The 26339-nt window shown below is 41.8% G+C and overlaps 1 protein-coding gene across 1 annotated transcript in view; it reads right to left on the bottom strand.

Annotated features, from left to right (window-relative positions):
• Positions 1 to 26339, bottom strand: part of PCCA (propionyl-CoA carboxylase subunit alpha) — a 557269-nt gene that overhangs the window by 94914 nt on the left and 436016 nt on the right. Inside the window, exon 20 of the mRNA XM_040425257.1 lies at positions 15952 to 16050. Coding sequence (XP_040281191.1) covers positions 15952 to 16050 — 99 coding nt within the window. The remainder of the gene's footprint in view (positions 1 to 15951; positions 16051 to 26339) is intronic.

Below are 26339 nucleotides of genomic sequence, written 5' to 3'. Positions count from 1 at the left end.
TGATGGGGGGGCTTATTACTGGCACGTGATGGGGGCTCATTACTGGCACGTGATGGGGGCTCATTACTGGCACGTGATGGGGGGCTCATTACTGGCACGTGATGGGGGGCTTATTACTGGCACGTGATGGGGGCTCTTGTTACTGGCACGTGATGGGGGCTTATTACTGGCACATTGGGGGGCTCTTGTTACTGGCACGTTATTGAGGGCACTTATTACTGGCACATTATTGGTGGGCACTATAGGGGCATCTACTGAGGCCACAAAGAAGGGGTGTTTTATATGGGGGGCTCTGTACAGTAGCATTTTATACTGGGACACATTATGGTGGGTACTATGGAGAAGGGGAGAGAGGAGTACTATGGAGTCATCTACGGGGGGCACTAAGAAGGGGTATTTTATACTTGCAAATTATGGGGGACACTGAGGGCATCTACTGGGGCACGATATATGGGACATTTTATACTGGTACATTATGGGGGGCACTAGCAGGAAGGGGGGAGAGGAGCACTATGGAGGCATTTACTGGTGCACTATATAGGGGTATTTTATACTGGCACATTATGGGGGAAATTAGCTCAACTGGGGCATAAGGGGGTATGTTTTGCACATTATAAGGAGAATTATTTCTACTGGGGGGCATTATGGTGGGTTTTATTACTCCCCCATGGTATGACCCCCTAGTAGCAGCACCAGCCTCTCTCTGCTCTGCTATCCCTCTGCCCCTTCTCCAAATCCTTATTATGAAATCTTTCTCATTAGGATAAAACACAACATCAGCTCCGCCGAGCCCCCGGCCAAGTGTTGAAGTGGTGTCCGAGATCCCCAAGGGCCAAGCCAAGTAACTGTACGTTTTCATGTGAAATATGTTTATTTTATATATGTACACTCCTGTGAGAGGCGGGGAGGGAGATCTGTGGATGACACTGTTATAGGGAGGGAGATCTGTGGATGACACTGTTATAGGGAGGGAGATCTGTGGATGACGCTGTTATGGAGGGGGAAATGGGGATGACACTGTCATGGGGTGGATCTGTGGATGACACATATAGCATAAGATGCTATATACGGTATGTGGCATCCACAGATCCCCCCCATAGCAGTGCCATCCACAGATCCCCCTCTCTATAAAAGTGTCATCCACAGACAGCTGGACTTTTCTTCCCTGTTGCGGTTTTAGGAATTGGGTAAAGTATTGCAGCATTTCTAAGCGTACTTGTGTAAATGTATCGTTGTTATAGCTGCCCCCCCTACTTTTGTCCTGGCCCCCAGTGTGCCCCCCCAAAATTTGAAAGCTAGAGACGCCACTGACCAGAAGCAGCATGGACGGTACCTTGGCGCTGAAATGAAAATCTCTGCAACAGTGTGTGTGCCTTTTTGATTAATTTAAAACACATTCCAGTCATTAACTAAAGGTGAACTAAACCCTGAGAAAACAAAAATAACACAAATACATTTAATCTATAGTGCACATACATTTACATCTACAAGGTGCTCCCCAAACTGCTGTAGGAGTCCCTATCTTTGGTCCCCACAGCTACTTCCTCTCCCACTCCCCTAAAATCTATCATCTGCCTTCCAGCCTTTTCATCTGCTCATTCCACTCCAGCAAATTTCTTCTTCTTGTATATATTTGAGTGACAAGCAATCAGGAAATCACACGTACAAATCCTAAGAGGACTAAAATAACAATAAAAAAAGGTAATAAAAAAATTGAATAAAAAAAATAAAAAAAATATTAACAATTCAAATCATCCCCATTTCCCAATTTTTTTTTTATAAAAACGAAACAATAAAAATAAATAAACCTAGGGGGACAAAGCCGTAAGCAGCCCTCTCCATAACTTCGATGCATCCAGTGCCAGTTCTAAATGAAAGACAGCTCCTGAGCAGTCTCACATTTAGGCCTATTGCACACGGACGTTTTTTTTCCCCGTTTTCTGGCCGTTTTTTGCGGTCCGTATACGGTCCGTATACGGAACCATTCATTTCAATGGGTCCGCAAAAAAAACGGAATGTACTCCGTATGCATTCCGTTTCCGTTTTTCCGTTCCGTTTTAACAAAGAACATGTCCTATTATTGCCCGCAAATCACAGTCCGTGGCTCCATTCAAGTCAATGGGTCCGCAAAAAAACGGAACACATACGGAAATGCATCCGTATGTCTTCCGTTTCCGTTCCGTTTTTTGCTGAACCATCTATTGAAAATGTTATGCCCAGCCCAATTTTATCTATGTAATTACTGTATACTGTATATGCCATACGGAAAAACGGAACGGAAAAACGGAACAGAAACGGAAACACAACGGAAACAAAAAACGGAACAACGGATCCGTGAAAAACGGATCGCAAAACACTGAAAAAGCCATACGGTCGTGTGCAATAGGCCTTAGACCATTTTCTAAAATGGTAAAGGAGACAGGTCTGCTGGCCCGTCCCCTACCCCGCCCACATTTTTAGACCTGGTGTGAGAAGATGCAGATAGCCATCTTCACCTGAAATATGCCTAATATAAGCGTATTTCAGTATAATATGGGTGGAGCTCCTAGTTCTGTCCTCATATCCCTCTCCATGTAATGACCACTGAGGCCCCATAACAATAGTCTGAACATGCTGGAATTTGTAGCTTTCTCCTCTTATACCCCTCAATCTATAATGTCCACTCATGCCCCAAAACCACCTGGACATGCTGGGATTTGTAGTTCTCTCCTTTATTTGAAAAAAAAAAACAACAACAAAAAAACACACATCCAGGCTCCATCTCCAGCAGTGCCTGACAACAGTCCATATTTCTAGCATCTACAGTGGATGCCACTGTATGACATCTGTATGAAGCAGCCGTTTAACGAATATGACCATGTGTACATGTTAAACGTAGAATAAAAACATGTTAACATAGTCTTACACACCTGAGTATTAATGATTATCACTAGAGAAGAAGATCTGATAGATGCCTGACAGATGGGGAAGGTTTCCATCAGAACAGGCATTTTCTCTCACTGACTGTGGCCACAAACCCTTATCTGGGTTATACTTGTATATATTTGAGTGAGAAGGGTGATTTTTTTTTGGTAGATTTTGTATTCTGCAGTCTATTACAGTCCCACATGGTTGTAACCAAATCTATTTTGTACTGTTACTAACTAGGAGACCCCTTTCAATAAAATGGCCTCATTCACTGTGTAGACAAAAATTATCCACATTAAGCCTTGGAGTCAGAGTTGTAGCATCCCGTCGAAGAGGGCATTATTATTTTTTGCCTGCCCTGAGGTCTGCATTTAGGGGACGGAGGGGTTGGTTGGAGGCTATAGGGGCGGCAGCAGTCCGTTTTGGGATCTGTATAAATTTTGGGTTGTATAAATCTGGAGTCTGATATGGGGTCTGTATGAATTTGGGGGCAAAACTGGGGTCTGCATAAATTTGGGGTCTGTATGAACTTAGGCGCTAATTTGGGGTATAATCTGGGGTCTGTATTAATTTTGGGTCTGATCTGCTGTCTGTATAAATTGGGGGGCTGATCTGGAGTGTAATTTGGGGTCTGATCTGGGTTTTGAATTAATTTTAGGGTCTGGTCTGAAGTCCATTAAAGGGGTTTTCTGGAATTTATATATTTATGGTCTATTCTCAGGATAGGCCATCAATATCAGATTGGTGGGGGTCTGTCATGGCTGGTTGAGGTGAATCTCAGGGGCTGTGAGTATGACACACATGTATTTATCATATTTGAAATGTACGCAGCCCATCAACTGTAAATTTTTTCTATGTGCGGCCCATATATTAGGCTAATTTTCAAGACGCCTGATGTAGACTGCTTTCATTATATATACTGTATACATTAATAATTATTGCGAGAATCACGCTCCGTGTGCGAGTGTGATTCTCCGTTCTGGACTTGCAGGCGCACACAGCATTATCATGATTTAGAATGCTGTGCGCTTCTGCTTGACCTTACTGATACAGAATCATAGTGACATAAAGCTGCCAGTATGATCCTGTATCAGTAAGGTCAAACAGAGCAGAATGGAGCGCAATTCCCGCAATGGACTCGTTCGTTTGAAACAGCCGTAAATGGCACCTGTATCTGTGGACAGCAAGTGGCAAAGCACTGAGGAATTTTGTTTTTCCAAACCAGGTCTCCCATACCACGCAAAATACTTTATCCTGGGATTATGAATTAGCAGAAGACGACATCTAGAAAGATTTCAAAACCCTCGAGAACAAAACTTTTTTCTCATCACATCTTAACTCTTACATGAACCATGGCTTAAAGGGGTTGTCTTCAGCAAATTGCATTTATCATGCACCGCCACTGCTGCTGGATTGCAGTCATAACCATGGAAATGAGCAGCGTATAATGCAATGAAAATATGAATCAAGCCAGCAAAGTACGCAATATGGACAATCACAAGAAATTAGTATGTGCCTTTCGCTACATAAAAAATGCCATACACACTGAGCTTACTCCATATGTGGTAAGCAATGTCATAGCGAGCTGCCTGAAAAGCTGTGCCTGAAGCACGGCCTTCCAGGTTGCCTGTCAGAGTCCCACAGAGTGCAATAGTCTGCTACTGCAGTCTAATGGGACAAGTGATCTGGAAATCACACATACAAATCCTAAGGGCTGTTTCACACGAGCGGATGCCGTGCGTGACATCTGCTCCGTGAATGACAGCCAAGACCCGATGCAGACTGCAGAAGCACGGAGCATTAACATGACTGATAATGCTCCGTGCCTCTCTGTGATCTCTTTACTACGAAATCACAGTGAGATAAAGTTGTCACTGTGATTTCGTAGTAAAGAGATCACAGAGAGGCACGGAGCATTATCAGTCATGTTAATGCTCCGTGCTTCTGCAGTCTGCATCGGGTCTTGGCTGTCATTCACGGAGTGGATGTCACGCACGGCATCCGCTCGTGTGAAACAGCCCTAAGAGGACTAAAATGACAATAAAAAAAGTTGAAAAAAAAAAGTTGAAAAAAAAAGTTGAACCCCCCCCCCCCCCCCCACAAAAATATTAACTATTCAAATCATCCCCCTTTCCCAATTTTATGAATAAAAAAATAAACAAACAATAAAAAAATAAACATAGGGGGACAAAGCCGTAAGCAGCCCTCTCCATAACTTCGGTGCCTCCAGTGCCAGTTCTATATGAAAGACAGCTCCTGAGCAGTCTCACATTTAGACCATTTTCTACACCTAAAACAGACCTAGAAAATGGTAAAGGAGACAGGTCTGCTGGCCCGTCCCCTACCCCGCCCACATTTTTAGACCTGGTGTGAGAAGATGCAGATAGCCATCTTCACCTGAAATACGCCTAATATAAGCGTATTTCAGTATAATAAATGACCCCCATAGTTACCATGTCTGAAAATGTCCAATTTAAGAAAATATAAAAATTATTTTCCATCGTGGCAAGTGTTGTAATGAAAAAAACAACAAAAAAACAGTAAGTTATGGGAGACTCTCCTGTCCCAGCACAGTTCATAGTACAACCATGGAGGTCCCAATAATACTTCTAAATGATATCTAGTGTATACTAGGAATAACCCAATAGAGAATCAAGTATTACAATATAACATGATTAAACCTAACTAAGATGCCAGGGACAAACTACAGCTATCAGGGCATGCTGGGGGTTGTAGTTTTGCAACAGCTGGTTGGCCGCAGGTTGGGCATCCCTGTTTTTAACAAATATCTGATATGTCAAAGAGACAAGCGAGAAATCGACTTTCTATGGATCCATAAACCAATTGCTCGGAGAACATAGCAGAGCCGAACAGAAACAAACAAATGGGCACAGCACTCAGCTGTAATGGGAGTGATGACAGTATAGTAGGAAACGTATGGCGGGTTTACATGGGACAAGGAGCTGCTGATTATCGAGCAGGAAGCGTTTCTTCCTCACAGTCGGCTGTTCGTTCGGTGGAGGTTAAGAGCTGCATTTACATGTGGCAATCACCTCCACAGTATGAGGACGAGGGATGGCTATTGCTATCGCTCTTCCTCATACAGCTGCATTCTTTCGATAATTTACTTGCCTGCACAAATTACTGTTTCAACCGATGAATGAGCGGGTTACAGATGTAGCCGAGCTAAACTTGATGGTTAATGAGTTAAGTAAACAATGGCAAGAAAATGTTAATTTACTTTTCAATGAATTTGAATGGCTTTTGTCATGAAATAACACTGTGTTATCAGAGTCTCGGCTACATCTGCTGCACCTATAGACGGGCAGATTATCGGCAAGAAGCGTTCACAGGAACATTCATCCCTGATAATCTTCCCTACTATCGGACCGAGTAAACCCGCCATTAGATTTTAGCCAAGTTATATCCAAACTTGAAGTAACATTACCTGATCTCTAAGCAATCCCACCTATTCCACTTGATCACATTAATAGATGTTAGTGTTGAGCACACTTACGTTTTGAGTTCCACGTCCAAAGTTCTGCTTATCGAAGAATCCTGCTATGGATTCCGCTACCACAGACCATAACGGAATTCTATGACGTCATGCACATGGAAGCCTATAAGAGGCATTGCGTATTGCATTCAGTCATAATAGAAGTCTATGGCCAGCATGCAATACGGAATGCCTCTTATAGGCTTCCATGGTGCATGCTGTCATAAAATTCAGTTATCCATAACGGGATTCTTCGAAAACCCGAACCAGAACTTTGGACGCCGAACTAAAAACACAAGTTCGCCCAACACCAATAGTTAGATATTTCGCAGCACTTTACCTTTTATCATCACTTGCTGTCCCTAGTGGGGCTCACATATATACTGTGATGGTTTCTGGTTTATGTACAACACAAACAAATGATGTAAGTGGCATTCAGTCCATATGAAGAGAATTTAGATGTTTCTTATTTTAGAAACTAGATATGACATATCAAGGCAAAAATCTAAAGTGGCACGAATTAAAAGGAAATGGCACCAACAACTGGTATCATTTAATGACTCATTAATGGGATGGAAAATGTGTCAAATCCAAGTTAGTAAAGAAAAAATTCCATCATTTACTTTTATAAAAGGAAACGAGAGCATGGACTTTTCCCACAGCTTCCAATAAATAAAGCCAAGCGCTTTTGGAAACTGCAAAGGTGAACAAAGTCCCGAGTGCCGACAATGAACACGAACAGTGCCAAAACAAACAAGGACTGAGTGCATGATAAGCTGTCAGTACGTGGCAAGATGAAAAAGAAAACAAGAGACCTTTTATCATTTTATTAGCACTCCACCCTAATTAGTGGACTTTTGACTATTGTGTTATATTTTGCTCAAAACGAAGAGAGGTTACTAATGTCATTTGAGGATGTCATTTATTCAGTTTCTTTTCTCTTAACTGAGGGCATGTGGTGACAAACAGAAAACTTCATTCAATGAATGTGTGACCTAATCATGAAGAGTAAGCACAGATAATAGGCCAGGTTTGCCCTTCGTGTTTCAGCTGACAAAGTCAGGACACTAGCACACACGAAATGAGGAGCAGCAGTCCATTCTAAGTAGAGGGCATTTGCTATGGATAGACACAAGCAGGTCTGCTGCAAAACAACGGCCTCACAGAACAAGGTGGTCTCCTCTACGCAACAAGACCAGATAATTGGAACACCTTTTAATTCTGCATATAAAGGCTTGCTCTCTGCTCCGCCACTAAAGAAGGGCACAGACATTCAACAGACACAGTGCAGCTGTTTCTGAAAAGACACAGAAGTATGTCACATTCAACTGTGCACAAATCCAAAAACTCAACTCCTAAACTGACAGTGACATTGAGGAGGAGAGAGAGACAGAAGGATGCCAAGATAAAAGAATGAGGAACAAAGATGAACGAGATAAATAAAATGTGAATGTCTGGTGCTTTTTGAAAGCAAGGTTATACAAAGTCACAGAATCTCTTGTATACATACACTTCAATTTATTCTGAAAAATCCTCGCCACTAGATTCAGGCCCACAGTAACAATGTACAAACAGAGAATAGTATACAGGTTCCAGACATCACCAAAAAAAATCAACACTAAAAGAGAAACAACTCAACTCCAGATATAGTAAAAGGGTCTACATTTTCTCACATTCCAAGATCGCACTTGTGACCGTGGGCTGAGTCTGAAATTGCAGTTAACCCCCATTTAAATGGAGGCAAACTACACATAGGTCCCATATGACGAGCGCTGCTGGACAGAAAAGTCTGAGGCTGGGAACATCGGGGCCACTTGATGGTGGGTGAACAGAAGTAAGGTCCCCCCATCTTTCTTCCTTTGTAATATGGTCTGTTTGTGCGTTTCTTCCAGAATATAGATCTAATAACAAACTGAAAAAAGCCATGGCTTAAAGAGAATCTGTCACCATGATACTGGACTATAATCTGCTGTAATACAGGAGTAGTGCTGCACATAAGGAGTCCCCTGTAACCCCATGCTGTCCCCTGTAACCCCAATGTCAGCTCTCAAAGCTGTGCTGAAATACATATTTCTGCCTTTTGTGCTATGCTAAAATAATAGAGAGGACTCCTATGCACATGGCAGTCCTGATAATGTATTTCTGAACAGCTTTAAATGCTGACAGTGGGGAAATGGGGGGCAATAAGAATATAAAGTTGTGATGTGTAGTCCTTATCTGCAGTTCTACCCATCTATAACTGCAGATAATAGTACAAGATTGTGGTGACAGACTGCCCTTAAGACGCAAAAAAAGGAGACCTACAGCACAACGCGATAAGTCTATCATAACATTTCACTAAATATGTGATAACCACTTAAAGAGGTTGTGCAGGAGCAGTGCTCCAGAATAAAAAAAATACCTAGTAGCCATTGGCTCCTGAACTGAAAAATTTAGAAGCCAAATAAAATTTTTAGTCGCCAAATCGAAACCGAATCAAAATTTGGGCATAGTGACAACGCTACGCCGATCAGATCGGTGTAGGGTTGTTTCGATACCAAAATTTTGAATCGCTTTCATCACCATAAAAAAGTATTGCGATACTCAATACCACGCGAAAAAAAAAGCACCAAAAAAAGCTGCGTGCATTTCGCATTTTAGGAAACGTTCGGCCCATAATAGAACAGTCCTATCCTATTTTTTGGGGTGACAAGGTGACTAAAAAATGCTGAATCGCATGGTTTTTATTTATTTATTTCTGTTAAGGCGCTCACTGCATAGAAGATATTTTTTTATAATTTAATAGTTTGGACTTTTTGGACGCAGCGCTATGTAATATGTTTATTTATTTATTGTTTATATATTTTATATGTAAAATTGGGAAAGGGGGGATTTAAACTTAATATTTTAGGGTACTTTCACACTAGCGTTTTTCTTTTCCGGCATAGAGTTCCGTCACAGGGGCTCTATACTGGAAAAGAACTGATCAGACATATCCCCATGCATTCTGAATGGAGAGTAATCCGTTCAGGATGCATCAGGATGTCTTCAGTTCAGTCATTTTGACTGATCAGGCAAAAGATAAAACCGTAGCATGCTACGGTTTTATCTCCGGCGAAAAAAAACTGAAGACTTGCCTGAATGCCGGACCCGGCATTTTTCCCCATAGGAATGTATTAGTGCCGGATCCGGCATTCAAAATACCGAAATGCCAGATCCATCCTTCCGGTCTGCGCATGAGCAGACCGGTAAAAATGTGTAAAAAGATACAAGACGGATCCGTCTGTCCGCATGACAAGCATCCGGATAAATCTCACAAATGCTTTCAGTCACATCCAGATTGGCGGATCCGGCAGGTAGTTCCGACAACGGAACTGCTTGCCGGATCACACTGCCGCAGGTGTGAAAGTAGCCTTAGTGTTTGTGTGTTTTTTTTTTACTTACTATTAGCCCCCTTAGGGGCTGGAACCCTTGTCCTATTCACCCTTAGGCCCCTTTCACACAGGCGAGATTTCCGCGTGGGTGCAATGTGTAAGGTGAACGCATTGCACCCGCACTGAATCCGGACCCATTCATTTCTATGGGGCTGTGCACATGAGCGGTGATTTTCACGCATCACTTGTGTGTTGCAAAATAATCACAGCATGCCCTATATTGTGCGTTTTTCACGTAATGCAGGCCCCATAGAAGTGAATGGGGCTGCGTGAAAATCGCAAGCATCCGCAAGCAAGTGCTGAAACGGTGTGATTTTCACGCATGGTTGCTAGGATGAAAGTCTATTCACTGTATTATTTTCTTTTATAACATGGTTATAAGGGAAAATAATAGCATTCTTTAATACAGAATGCTTAGTAGAAGGTCAATTGAGGGTTAAAATAAATAAATAAAAATGAACTCACCTCCTCCAATTGATCGCGTAGCTGCTGGTCTCCTGTTCTTTCTTCAGGACCTGTCAAAGGACCTGTGGTGACATCTGTGCTCGTCACATGATCCATCACCATGGTAATGGACCATGTGATGAGCTCAGTGACGTCACCACAGTTCCTTTGACAGGTCCTGAAGAAAGAACAGGAGACCGGCAGCTTTGCGATCAATTGGAGGAGGAGAGTTCATTTTTTATTAAAAATTTTTTAACCCTCATTGGCACTGCGCCACCAATGTTTATTATAATGGGGTGTTGGGGGTGGGCGCACTGCACCACCAATGTTTATTATACTGGGGTGTTGGGGGGGCGCACTGCGCCACCAATGAAGATACTGACCTGTTAATACAAATACAGGACAGGAGGCGGGTGCCGGAATAAAATGGCCGGCACCTGACCTCTATGACAGGGAGCTGCGATCCGCTGCAGTTAACCCCTCAGGTACCGCACCTGAGGGGTTAACTGCAGCGGATCGCAGCTCCCCGTCATACAGGTCGGGTGACTGCTATTTGATTCCGGCACCCGCCTCCTGTATTTGTATTAACAGGTCAGTTATCTTCATTGGTGGCGCAGTGGCCACAGCCCCTCCCCTCCTCCTGCCGTCTCTCTTCTTATTGGCGGTGGCGGCAGCAGCACAGGGGGGAGGGAGAGACTCCTTCTCCACTGCGCTGCTGAGAAGAACATCGGTGGCGGGGCAGAGAACTATCATCTCCGAAGCTCCGCCGCTGTATTCAACTGCAGAGCTGCAGCGCGGGTCTAGTCGCAAATGGCGACAAGACTAAAAAGTCTTGTCGCCATTTGTAAATTCTAAGTCGCATTGGCGACCATTTTGGTCGCCATCTGGAGCCCTGAGGAGGCTTGTATGGATGACATCCTCAGGATATGTCATCAAATTATTAGATCAGCAGAGGTCAGACTCCCGGCACCTCCGCTGATCAGCTGTTTGAAGAGAACACAGGGCTCGTATGAGAGCTGCTTTCTCTTCTATTCACCTGCTCGCTGTCACAACTGCAGCGGTGAGCAGGTGTAATTACAACTCTGTTGTCCCCGTTTACTTCAATGGGACAGCTCTATCCTATTCACTTGAACAGCCGATTTGATATTGATGACCTATCTTGAGGTCATCACTATAAAAAAAAAAAAAGCGGACAACCCCTTGAATGACCAAGTAATTTTTTGTGAATGACTTGTTTTTGTGGGATAGGTTCTATTTTTCAATAGCATCATTTGGGGGTTCATATAATGTATTTTAGAAAAAATTTTGGAGAGGGGAATGAATAAACTTTATTATGCGGGTTTGTACAAATATGGTAAAAACTAAGTCGTCCCCCCCCCCCCACATTTTTGTACCATAAAAATGTGTTTTATAGAATAAAGTAATTTTTGTGTTGTGTCATTTCGAGACTTCTTTCCCCCCATTGATGTAGTTAGAGAAGCTATCAACAAGGAGAATCCAGGGGGACACACATCAGAAGAAGTAATACATCTTTATTTCATTTTCTGTTTCAATGCAATGAATTTCGGGGTACACAAACACCTCTTCTTCACACATACAATAGATGAACTACAGAATATCACAGCGCGACTTTAAATGACCACACCAGCCAATTAGGGGGCAGAGGTACACTCAGGATACTAATCTGTCCTGGCTCTTCCTCCTTTGTTTGGATTTTTAGCATGGCAGACAGCCTCGCTTATCGTTTGCAGACCATTCACTGCGGCCAGAGAGGGTAGGGGGTGGAGTGACCCAATTAGAGCATCATTACACTGATAAGTGGAGTGGTCTTCTGTGAGCATCTTCAAGAGAACATTAGAGTCATCATACTACAACATACACTATTATACTAGCAAATAACATCCTCCCCTCACAGCAGCAGTACACTGACAATTGATCACCCATCTATACAGGAGTTTTATATCTCTCTGTGATGACTGCCGAAGAAAGACAATATTTTGTATTTAACTTTCAATGGCATGGTACTATTATAATGAAAAAGAAAAATAGCAAAAAAAAAAATATTTGAAATTTTTGGTAGCCCCCACTAAAATACTTTTTTTATTTTTATTTCATTGGTCATATGCACCAGGAGATTTTTATTGTATCCACAGATACAAATATCAGAGAAAGTGTAAAAATAGACTGATGGTTCAGCACAGGGCCTTGGGCTGAGCTTGGGTGTGTGGACTGCTGGGATCTTTTATGCCTTTTATTGTGGGAACCTGGTGTGTACAATAAAATCATCACTCCTTGGAAGCTTTCAGGTTCTGCAGTACTTTCACTATTTCAGTCTTATTTAATTCCATTTCCTCTAATATAAGGAGTGTGGAGAGCTGTGTGACTTTATTTGGAAGGCTGTTTCCCATAACAACCATGACTGAGGACACGCGTTTTAAGAAGGACACTGTATTAACACTGATATTTGTATCTGTGTTGCTTGCCTTGTGTAGCTGCACCTGTGTGTTGCTGATAATTTCTGCTGTTTGTCACAATAGGACCCTAGTCAACTACAAGTGTTGTTTTGGCTTCCATTCGGCAGCTGTGCATAAACATATTCTAATAATAATAATTTTTTATTTTTTTTTGTTCATGATAATGCAAACGGATCCGTTTGGACTTTACATTGAAAGTCAATGGGGGGCGGATCCGTTTGAAAATTGAGCCATATTGTGTCAACTTCAAACGGATCCGTCCCCATTGACTTACATTGTAAGTCTGGACGGATCCGTTTGCCTCCGCACGGCCAGGCGGACACCCGAACGCTGCAAGCTGCGTTCAGGGGTCCGCCTGCTGAGCGGAGCGGAGCGGAGGACAAACGGTGACAAACTGATGCATTCTGAGCGGATCCGCATCCACTCAGAATGCATTAGGGCTGGACGGATCCGTTCGGGGCCGCTTGTGAGCCCCTTCAAACGGAACTCACAAGCGGAGCCCCGAACGCTAGTGTGAAAGTAGCCTTACTGTGCCTTCATACATGGCAGAAAAATACTCCAGAAAATACACCACATAAAGAGTTACGCCATGTTATGCTATGGGGTTGAAAAGTGTCAAATTCAATCCCTGCCCAATGTTCTGCTGTGGAATAACGTTCTGCTGAGTAAATAATGATGTGTCGCTGCTTTTCTAAAGCAGATTATCTCCATGCATTTCAACAAGGGATGGGAGCTTAACAGAAATCTGCAACAAAATCTGCACAGAAATTCACACCTGCATATATTATGGTGGATTTTTCCACCACGTGTGAAGGTATACAGCAGCAAATACTCCTGGTATACGGTTCAGAACAGACAAGGGGTCTACACATGTTGTAGTGAAGCCTGCCTCCATCCAAACCAGGGGCGAAATGGTTGAAAAAAACCTGTACATTACTGCAGTCCTGTTGGCCCCTTTACCCCTTTACTATTTCAAATGTTTAGTAAAAATTAATAAAGATTCTATGAAAATGGACAACAGCTCAGTATCTTCAAATCATTACAGGCACGATGGATATGAGGATACATAAACCTAGGCAGTTTGTTTTACTTCTACTTGGCTTGCCACAAATATCAATTAGCAGATTAAATATAGGCAAATAAGGGGAAGTATGATACACAGCTATATATTTAGACTAACAGCAATCATCCCACCTATATCAGTGTAACCTCTCACCAGTTTACAACTAATTAATATAATTTGTCATTTCTTCTAAATAAGCAGAGGTTTGAGTGCAGCTCCTCCTAAATCTGCTCTCTTGCCACAGAAAATTAGTTCCACCTAGTTGGGTATCAATGACTTATTCACTGTGCGCTAGTGCATAGTACGATCTTCTTAGCAGAGGGGGTTTGAAATGGGTGACTACCTTCATCAGGCTGAAACATAAATGAGTCTGCTAGCACAAAAAAGGGACATCATTATTTGAGTTACTTTCTATAGGCTGTTAATAATGGCCTGGTCGAGATGGCTACCAGCTGTGTCCAGGTGGAAATCATACAAACAAGCCGATCAACTGTTGGTCGTCTCTCATTCAAGCTGCCACCAGGAAATCTTCTCAGATATATAGACAATTGTGTGGTCAAAATAAACAGTGAAGTGTTTCATTTTCTGCACTCTTTATAGCGCACACAATACAGATACACAACAAATATTGTAGAAGTTGCAAATATCTGGGTGTCATAACTGAAAATACTGGAAAAGTCATTTGAATGAAAATGAGCAAGTATTAATGTCTTGAAGCCCAAAACGTCACTTTTTGGAATGCAGTATTCTAAAAGATGGTTCAACTTTTTAGGGCAAATTAGACTTTCTTAGGGTGGCTGCACAGAATGTGAATTACTGGCATTTTTTCTGCATGGATTTTCGTGTGCAAAAACTGCAGTGTAATACAGTACCAGCAATGTGTATGAAATTAGACAAATGTTAAAATTTGCAGCATGTTAATTGTTGCGTTTGTCTTGTGTGGATTTCACCCTTTTCAGGAAGGGAGAAATCTGCAGAAAATCTGCATTAAATCCGCAGGAAAAACCGCATAAAAACCTCACCAAAAACGCAATAAATAATGCGGATTTATGTGCTCATTCTTTCTGTTTTTGGTGCAAATATCTTTCGGATTTTCTGTATATAAATCTGCACCTTGTGCAGTTAACCTACGGATCCATTCACACAGGTGTCGTGAAGAAATTCCACTGAAAACCTGCCCATAGCCGCTTCCATTCTGCCTCCCACACATTTCAATTGGCTGCTCCGCGATCTTCACCTCTGCCTCCCACTGAAATGACTGGGAGGTAGAAAGGACGCGGCTGCTGGTAGCAATTCGGCAAAGTTTTGCTACGGCAGTCCGCACCAAAATTACACTGTGAAATGCGCAACTCGGAATTCTGGCATGCAGATGAGATAAGTTAGTCACTTTGGGGGGGAATTTATCTACAGTTTTTTTTTTTTCATGCATCCTTTTTGTTATGTATCAAAACCGAAAGCACCTTACCACAACTTGTCCTGGTTTTGTAATGTGAATTCTGTTATACAGCTTCAGTTTCACTAGATGTTATGTGAACAAAAAGTGCAGAACAAAATCATGACAAATCATGGTAAAACGTGTGTGGTTTTGCCAAGTGATAATTTTCTGTGCAACAAAAGTACAGTGTCATTTGCCGTGGGTGAAAACATCAACAATGGTATCGGTGAAAGGAATCCTCTGCAAGTGATATACAGCTGCATAAATCTGTCTTCTGCTTTAGATTCCAGACTACTTATTCTTACCTAAAATAAGGGTTTGTAGAATGATCTCATAACCTAAATAACATAAATGAGCAATACTAATGTATTCTCATGAGTTCCATTAAACTAGGTAGATATAAATATATATGTACTACCCTCACTTCCACCCAGCTGACACTATGCACACAAGCGGACAATCAATTGTGAAACGTTAGCAACGCCACAATCACAATTGATTAGTGAATCAGAAATTGTAAATGGCTGTGTGTGTATGTATTGCAGGAGAGTCATCATATGGTCATTGCTCAGGGCTCCTATGGACAGCCATAGGTTAGCAATCACTTCCAGTCCAAAAAAATGTAAAAAGTTGAAAAACATTACTAGGTATAGACTAGGCGTAGAGTTCAGGTAGGCTGTGGGTTATGCTGGTAGTCTCAACCGAATCAAAGCACTTACCTGAATGGTCTTCTGAGTGTCACCAATGTTGACAGACATTAAGGGCGAAGACAGATTCCACTCGCTGGACACATTCATTTTAGTCCCATCAACGTCCACCTGTTTGGACATCAGAACAGACTATTAATATAAGGACAGCTTCTCTCTAGTTCATTACTGCACACAAAGCAAAAGGCATTTTAAACAGATGGCTTCCAAACAACCTGTCATGTTCACCAATCCTTCTATACGACAGGGTCCAACTATGTAAGCATCCAGTCATCTCTGGGGAGAGGTGAAGGACCTGTGAACAGCTGCTTCTAGATAATGCCGCATCAAGTGATTTTCAGCAAAACAAGAAACCGCCAACCACACTGCAGACGTTTCTAGACATGCTACATTTAATACAATTAGACAGGTAATTTCAATACGTTGAGGTGACATTTTGCTAGCTAGAAACCAGGCCTTGCATATAATATACCCTCTAAGGCACTGGGCTGAGTATTACTTGAGTTGTACTTGGCTGTTTTAATTAATAAGAAACTCTAATTAATGGGGAATTTTACGCTACACCTGGTTTAGGCATTCTTTCGGAAAATCATCATCATACTGCAGATTAATATATGACAGCAGGGCTTCATTTAGCGAAAAAAGGTTGAATGGTTAATTCTGTGTTTGGTGCAAAGACAGCATATTAGATGCTTTGAATACATATGGCTGTCTGCGGGTATTTATGTTGTTTATTACAACTAGAGAAGCTGTTCAAGACTCTTTATATGTGCTACTCTGATCCAGAATAAGTGTAAAACTTGTTATATCTTTAAAAAATTGGCCAATCCTTTCACAGCTTGAAGATTTTGTATTCATTTGTAAGGCATTTTAGCATATAATACCTTGCTAAGATATTTTCAACAGAAGACAACTGAAATGCAGTGCACAATCTGCTACATGGAAGATCCTATGCAGGGGGAATGCATAACTATAAAGTAAATAGAGTACTAAATGTATTCCCCATAGTGAAAAAAAAAAAAAAAAACTATGGAGAACAGATACAACAAAAAACAATCTAAAGACATCCAACTGACTAATATTTAGCCATGGGGAAGAGGTCCCCGATTAGGGTACTGCCACATGGTCTGGATCCTGATGCAGTTTTGGAAGCTAAAACCAGGAGATGTCGTATCTGTCTTTTATACTTTCACACATTTTATGATCCATTCCTGATTTTGCCAGTAATCTAAGAGCATACTAGAAATGACTCGCATTCAAACAAGGTCATTTGGACCAAGGAAGTTATTTTGACTACCCAGGGCTGCCAGGTCAACAGGAACTTCTTCAAAGTGTCAGATCTGATGGCCGATATTTTTCCATAGACAATCATTCTACTTATTCCATCCTCCATTCAGTTAAAAGGTAATTGTTGAAATATCAGCTATTTGCATGCTAGCTGCCATAGAAATATTTAAACCTAATTTATGTTGCTGGTTACAAAAACCTAAAGGTTTGTCTCTCAACAGTAGCACCAAAGAACAGGGAAGCTTGTCCCTAAATATAGACTCAACTAAGCTACATACTTTGGACCAAGACTTAGACACTATCAGGTACGTCAACCAAATATGGCTGGCAGCCCCATAAACAAAGTAGGGGTGATAATGTAGAGACATCTATAGGGGAAATGTATCAACCCAGAAAACCTGCATTAAAAAGGTCACGTTTGGTGCATGCCCTGCTTGCGCAAAATTTTACAACTTTAGGGGTGTTTTGAGTACCGTCTGCCACTTTTCCAAACAATGGGCAGAGTGAGTGAGGAGTGGGTGGTGTAGGGCTGGGCTCCGCTAGCTCAGCACAGTTATTATAATATATGCCAGGAGACTTGTATAGATTATACCTGACAACAACTCCCCTGCTGGTGCACATTTCAGTTCTAGTGCATGGACCTGAACAGAAGTATCAAATTATTCAGGGCTGTGCACATCTTAATTGTGATGTATCGAACGCCAGTGGAGAATAGATTTAGACCGACATATAAAACAACAGTCTTCACAAATGTCTGCTTTTTACCTTCAAAGGGACTTAATGAGTACGGCAGAAAATCTTAATAGAGGTTTCAGGAAGGGAAACACTGTGACTACCTTTAGAGATAGTGGTACAGCAATGTTCCCAATGCAAAGAGACAAAGTAGGCCCCAGATCTGATCCTACTGAAGCATGAACATAAAGAGGACCTTCACACAACGGATTTTACAGAGGAATGTTGGAGTGAACAGCCATGCCAAAATTTAGCCAAAAACCTCCCGGCAGCCACATCCTTTCTGCCTCCCAGTCATTTCAATGGAAGGCAGCGCTGAGGATCGCGGAGAGGTGACTTATATCCACAGCCGCGCTAAAAAGAGACATGTCCTTTCTAGACGTGGCAGCAGCTTTAATTCATCACTCTGTGATCTTCAGCATTGCCTCCCATTGAAATGAATAGGAGGCAGAAGGGACACAGCTGCTTGCGGGTTTTTGGTGAAATTTCAACCTGGCCGATTGCGACTACATTCCACTGTTAAACCACTATGTATGTCCCCACAGTTAGTAGTTTTTAAGGAGAGGCATTAAAATGAAATAATGCATATTCAATTCCTGCTGTTCTTTAATGCTTAAGTATATAATAATGAAAAGTTTGAATCAAATCACTGTTGTTTACATCCACAAGGTGAAGACCCATAGCCAGACCTAATACTTCTCACAGCTGGGAGTTTGATAGAATTGTATCTGCTGTAGGAAATCCTCTGTGAGCTAAAAATGCAGATACATTTTACCAAACACTGTAGAAAACTATCAGGACAGGAAATAGGTTTCACTTGCTGAACTGATACATTGTAGCAAAGACGCTACTTTCCCACTCGCTTTTTGTGCGGACAGATCCATTCAGATAATACAACCGTCTGCATCCGTTCAGAACGGATCAGTTTGTATTATTTTTAACATAGCCAATACGGATCCGTCTTGGACACCATTGAAAGTCAATGGAGGACGGATCAGTTTTCTATTGTGCCAGATTATGTCATAGAAAACGGATCCGTCCCCATTGACTTACATTGTGTGCCAGGATGGATCAGTTTGGCTCAGTTTCATCAGACGGACACCAAAACGCTGCAAGCAGCGTTTTGGTGTCAGTCTCTAAAGCGGAATGGAGGCGGAACTGATGCATTCTGAGCGGATCCTTTTCCATTCAGAATGCATTAGAATGCAAACTGATCCGTTTTGGACCGCTTGTGAGAGCCCTGAACGGATCTCACAAACGGAAAGCCAAAACGCGAGTGTGAAAGTTGTGAGAAATACAAGATTTTTTAAATGGTGAGAAATATAAAAGAGTATATTAGAATGTCTCTTCTTAATAGGTGTTGTTTATATGAAACCAGTAAACCCACCAAACAATAAAAGCAGTGGTAATAATAGACTTATGTGAGCTTTTTGGTAAAACTCGTTTGACATTACAACATCACTGACGTTATACAACATGGGGCCAGTTATACCAACTGATATTTAACAGCAAAAAGCTACACATAGATAAATATATTCAATATTATGTGCAAGTTAGTTTTAAATGTGAACGTACAGATAATGTGGAAATTTTTTACGATTTGTTTTAAACCTGATTTTCCAACACACATAAATCCAGAGGAAAACAAAGAGCACACCCTGAAATAGTTCATACTGGAAACAAATTACCTACATCCTTTGCCACAGAGGGGAAAAAAACACATTTCCCTACCATATTATTGGAGCCCTCGCAAATCACTTTCCATTACAATTATAAAACCCAGCATGTCAGGCAAAATATTTGACAAGTGTTCTTAATTTAATTGAGAGAAGGCTAGCTGGATGCATGTGTGGATGGTGCAAAATAAATACACTTTAAAATAATGGATGTGATCAATAAGATATCTGCTAGGCTGCTTATATTAAACATAGACTACACTTCCGTGTATGAACAATGAATGACCCTAATGAGCGAAGTAACGGCTTGTAAAATGTATTGCAAGTATTCATACAGAGGAAAAAAGACATATGCAGTGATGCAAACATACATTAGATTTTAACACTGTAGAGTAGAAATTAGAGTCCATATTCTGACAGCAATCCATAACCCCATAAAGACCAGCTTAGGGTACTTTCCCACTAACGTTATTCTTTTCCGGTATTGAAATCCAGTAAAGGGTCTCAATACCGGAAAACAACGCATCAGTTTTGTCCCAATGCATTCTGAATGGAAAGAAATCCGTTCAGTATGCATCAGGATGTCTTACGTTCCGTCCCTTGTGCTATATTTTTCCATCAAAAATCCCGGAACACTATCGCACTTGCCGGATCCGGCATTAATTTTGAAATGTATTAATGCCGGACCCGGTACCAACTGCTCCAGAAATTACCACATCGCCAGATCCGGTTTTCCGGTCTGCGCATGTGCAGTGCTTTCTACTTGTGAAAGACGTATAATACCGGAAAGATGAATCCGGTATTTCAATGAATAAGTCTACCGGAACTGCCTGCCAGATTCTTCTAATGCTAGTGTGAAAATACTCTTAGGCCTCTTTCAAACGGGCGTCATATTTTTGGCCCGGATAAGAGGCGGGTGCGTTGCGGGAAAATGCGCGATTTTTCCGCGCGAGTGCAAAACATTGTAATGCGTTTTGCACTCGCGTGAGAAAAATCGCGCATGTTTGGTACCCAAACCCGAACTTCTTCACAGAAGTTCGGGCTTGGGATCGGTGTTCTGTAGATTGTATTATTTCCCCTTATAACATGGTTATAAGGGAAAATAATAGCATTCTGAATACAGAATGCATAGTAAGATAGCGCTAAGGGGTTAAAAAAATAATAATAATAATTTAACTCACTTTAATCCACTTGTTCGAGCAGCCCGGCATCCCTTCTTCTGTCTTCATCTGTGCTGTGAGCAATAGGACCTTTGATGACGTCACTACGCTCATCACATGATCCATCACCATGGTGATGGACCATGTGATGAACGCAGTGATGTCATCAAAGGTCCTATTGCTCACAGCACAGATGAAGACAGAAGAAGAGATGCCGGCTGCGCGAACAAGTGGATTAAGGTGAGTTAATTATATTTATTTTATTTTTTTAAGCCCTCCAGCGCTATTTTACTATGCATTCTGTATTCAGAATGCTATTATTTTCCCTTATAACCATGTTATGAGGGAAAATAATAATGATCGGGTCCCCATCCCGATCATCACCTAGCAACCGTGCGTGAAAATCGCACCGCATCCGCACTTGCTTGCGGATGCTTGCGATTTTCACGCAACCCCATTCATTTCTATGAGGCCTGCGTTACGTGAAAAACGCACAAAGAGGAGCATGCTGCGATTTTCACGCAACGCACAAGTAATGCGTGAAAATCACCGCTCGTGTGCACAGCCCCATAGAAATGAATGGGTCAGGATTCAGTGCGGGTGCAATGCGTTTACCTCCCGCATTGCACCCGCGCGGAATACTCGCCCGTGTGAAAGGGGCCTTACTTTGCACCTTCAGAACGCATTCAAAAAGTACACTGTATATCATTTATTTATCGACTTTAATATTTTGAGGGCAGTAACATTTTCTACAGCTTGTTACAGTTGTGGCAATACAATTTGGTGAGCCATTTCTGCAATAGTTTTATTGCAAAACAGGGTTTACTTTTTATTTTAACTTTTTATTTTTTTTATAGTTTGTATTGTTTTTTTTAATTAACTGTCAAATTACAAGAAGAAAGTACTGCAATATAAAATTGGTGACATTTGTAGAACTAAGACCAGGTAGCTTATTAGGGTGCAGGATGATGATGCAAACAGGATTCATAAACAGAGGACCAACAGGTATAAGAACGATTGTTTTCAGAACAATGTCTATGGGTTTATTAGTATGCTTTTTTAATGGACCATAAATACCATTTAGTCCTATTTTGTCCATTTTTAGTGGCCAACAGCACCCCTACAACCTTGAGGGGTCTGTTTTTAATAGCAGTTTTTCAGAAAGGCATCCTTGGAATAAATGGCTGTAAAAAAAACTACTGTACTCACTGTCGTGTGAATGAGGCTTAACAAGGAGGCACAGTGAACACAATTCGGGCATGGAAGAGGGGGATGCACTTGAGCGGTACCTGTACGATAGTCAACAGTGGGTGGTCAAGTGGCTGGAAATGCACAAGACCTCCAGGATTTACAAGTTTTCTTAAGGGAATTAACCCCTTAAGGACTCAGCCCTATTTCACCTTAAGGACTTGGCCATTTTTTGCAAATCTGACCAGTGTCACTTTAAAGAGGACCTTTCACCGATTCTTACCCTATGAACTAACTATACAGACATGTGGAGCGGCGCCCGGGGATCTCACTGTACTTACTATTATCCCCGGGCGCCGCTCCGTTCTCCTGCTATGCCCTCCGGTATCTCCGTTCCCTAAGTTATGGTAGGCGGAGTCTGCTCTAGCGCTGGCCAATCGCATTGCAGAGCTCACAGCTTGGGAGAAAATAACCTCCCAGGCTGTGAGCTCTGCGCTGCGATTGGCCAGCGCTAGAGCAGACTCCGCCTACCATAACTTAGGGACTGGAATCTCCGCCTACTATAACTTAGTGAGCGGAGATACCGGAGGGCATAACGGGAGAACGGAGCGGCGCCTAGGGATAATAGTAAGTGCAGTGAGATCCCCGGGTGCCGCTCCACATGTCTGTATAGTTAGTTCATAGGGTAAGAATCGGTGAAAGGTCCTCTTTAAGTGCTGATAACTTTAAAACGCTTTGACTTATCCAGTCTATTCTGAGATAGTTTTTTTGTCACATAGTGTACTTCATGACACTGGTAAAATTAAGTAAAAAAATAATAATTTTTATTTATAAAAAAATACCAAATTTAACCAAAATTTGTAAAAAAAAATGGCAAATTTCCAAGTTTGAATTTCTCTACTTCTATAATACATAGTAATATCTCCAAAAATAGTTATTACTTTACATTCCCCATATGTCTACTTCATGTTTGGATCATTTTGGGAATGATATTTAATTTTTTGGGGATGTTACAAGGCTTAGAAGTTTAGAAGCAAATCTTGAAATTTTTCAGAAATTTTCAAAAACTTAATTTTTAGGGACCAGTTCAGGTCTGAAGTCACTTTGCGAGTCTTACATAATAGAAACCGCCCAAAAATGACCCCATTCTATAAACTACACCCCTGAAGGTATTCAAAACTGATTATACAAACTTTGTTAACCCTTTAGGTGTTCCACAAGAGCTAATGGCAAATGGTGTTAAAATTTCAGAATTTAGATTTTTTGGCAAATTTTCCATTTTAAAGGGAACCTGTCACCGGGTTTTGTGTATAGAGCTGAGGACATGGGTTGCTAGATGGCCACTAGTACATCCGCAATACCCAGTCCCCATAGCTCTGTGTGCTTTTATTGTGTAAAAAAACCCGATTTGATACATATGCAAATTACCCTGAGATGAGTCCTGTACGTGAGATGAGTCAGGGACAGGACTCATCTCAGGGTAATTTGCATATGTATCAAATCAGTTTTTTTACACAATAAAAGCACACAGAGCTATGGGGACTGGGTATTGCAGATGTGCTAGCGGCCATCTAGAAACCCATGTCCTCAGCTCTATACACAAAATCCCGGTGACAGGTTCCCTTTAATCCATTTTTTCCAGTAACAAAGCAAGGGTTAACAGCCAAACAAAATGCTATATTTATTGCCCCGATTCTGTAGTTTGCAGAAACACCCCATATGTGGCCGTAAACTACTGTACGGGCACACAGTAGGGCGTAGAGGGAAAGGTGCTCCGTATGGTTTTTAGAAGGCAGATTTTGCTAGACTGTTTTTTTTGACACCATGTCCCATTTGAAGCCCCCCTGATGCACCCCTAGAGTAGAAACTCCAAAAAAGTTACCCCATTTTAGAAACTATGGGATAGGGTGGCAGTTTTGTTGGTACTAGTTTAGGGTACATATGATTTTTGGTTGCTCTATATTACACTTTTTGTGAGAAAAGATAACAAGAAATAGCTTTTTTGGCACCATTTTATTTATTTTTGTTATTTACAACATTCATCTGACAGGTTAGATCATGTGGTATTTTTATAGAGCAGGTTGTCACGGATGCGACGATACCTAATATAAATACAATTTTTTTTATTTATGTAAGTTTTACACAATGAGTTCATTTTTGAAACAAAAAAAATCATGTTTTAGTGTCTCCATAGTCTGAGAGCCATAGTTTTTTCAGTTTTTGGGCGATTATCTTGGGTAGGGCCTCATTTTTTGTGGGATGAGATGACTGTTTGATTGGCACTATTTTGGGGTGCATATGACTTTTTGATCGCTTGCTATTACACTTTTTGTGACGTAAGGTGACAAAAAAAGGCTTTTTTTTACACCGTTTTTTTTTTTTTTTTTTTACAGGGGTCATCTGAGGGGTTAGGTCATGTGATATTTTTATAGAGCTGGTCGATACGGACGCGGCGATACCTAATATGTATACTTTTTTTTAATTTATGTACGTTTTACACAATGATTTCATTATTGAAACAAAAAAAATCATGTTTTAGTGTTTCCATAATCTAAGGCCTCTTTCACACTACCGTATGGCTATTTTAGTGTTTTGCGGTCCGTTTTTCACGGATCCGTTGTTCCGTTTTTTTGTTTCCATCGCGTTTCCGTTTCGTTTGGCATATACAGTATACAGTAATTACATAGAAAAAATTGGGCTGGACATAACATTCTTAATAGATGGTTCCGCAAAAACGGAACGGATACGGATGCATTTCCGTATGTGTTCCATTTTTTTGCGGACCCATTGACTTGAATGGAGCCACGGAACGTGATTTGCGGGCAATAATAGGACATGTTCTATCTTTCAACGGAACGGAAAAACGGAAATACGGAAACTGAATGCATACGGAGTACATTCAGTTTTTTTTGCGGAACTATTGAAATGAATGGTTCCGTATACGGACCATAAACGGAACGCAAAAAACGGCCCGCAAAACAGAAAAAATAAATGGTAGTGTGAAAGAGGCCTAAGAGCCATAGTTTTTTCTGTTTTTGGGCGATTATCTTGGGTAGGGTATGATTTTTGCGGGATGAGATGACGGTTTCATTGGTACTATTTTGGCGTACATGCGACTTTTTTGATCACTTTTATTACCTTTTTTGGGAAGTAAGGTGGGCAAAATTTAAATTTTCTCATAGTTTTTATTTTTTTATTTTTATGGCGTTCACCGTGCGGGGAAAGTAACATGACCGTTTTATAGATCAGGTCGTTACGGACGCGGCGATACCTAATATGTCTAGTGTGTTTTATTTTTGTAATTTTTATTCAGTGATAATTTTTTTTTTTTATCTTTACTTTTTTACATTTTTTTGACCCAGACCCACTTGGTTCTTGAATCGATCGCGATCCTGCCTGCCGCACCGCCTGCACCACCCACCGGCATAAAATCATTCAGGGGTGAGGGGGGGGGGGGGGTCCGGTGAAAAATCTACATTTTGGGTATTTTAAAGTTTCTGATCCCGATGCGATCGCCGATACGGGGAGGTCACATGACCCCCCTGGCGTTGTGACAGGATGCCGGCTGAATGATTTCAGCCGGCATCCTGTTCAGATTAACCCCCGCGGCGCCGCAATCGCGATTTAAGAGGTCAAGAGGTTGGGAAGTATGTCACAACCTTTAAAGTACCGTATTTTTCGCCCCATAAGACGCACTCCACCCCCCCCCCAGAGTGGGGGAAAAATATCCCTGCGTTTTATGGGGCTAATACTAATACATTAGTACCGGAGGACCGGGAAGCGGTGTAGGCTCTGTACTCACCACTTCCTGGTCCTCGGCTGTCGGCAGTGCAGGGCTGTGCACAGCGTGAGGGCATTCTGTGTCCTCACGCTGTGAGCGCCGGTTCACAGAGCACAGCCGACAGCAGGATGAAGAGGATCGCGATGGTGAGGACGGTGGCGTCCAGGAGCAGGAGAGGTAAGTGTTTTTTTTATTTTTTATTTGCGCTGATGGCTGGAGGCTGACATGAGGGCTGATAGATGGCCGACATGAGGGCTGATAGATGGCCGACATGAGGGCTGATAGATGGCCGACATGAGGGCTGATAGATGGCCGACATGAGGGCTGATAGATGGCCGACATGAGGGCTGATAGATGGCCGACATGAGGGCTGATAGATGGCCGACATGAGGGCTGATAGATGGCCGACATGAGGGCTGATAGATGGCCGACATGAGGGCTGATAGATGGCCGACATGAGGGCTGATAAATGGCCGACATGAGGGCTGATAAATGGCCGACATGAGGGCTGATAAATGGCCGACATGAGGGCTGATAAATGGCTGACATGAGGGCTGATCTGAGGCATTGGGGGTC

This window comes from Bufo bufo, chromosome 3 (assembly GCF_905171765.1).
Source record: "Bufo bufo chromosome 3, aBufBuf1.1, whole genome shotgun sequence".
Taxonomy (NCBI): Eukaryota; Metazoa; Chordata; class Amphibia; order Anura; family Bufonidae; genus Bufo; species Bufo bufo.
This window is presented reverse-complemented; position numbering and strand designations above follow the sequence as displayed.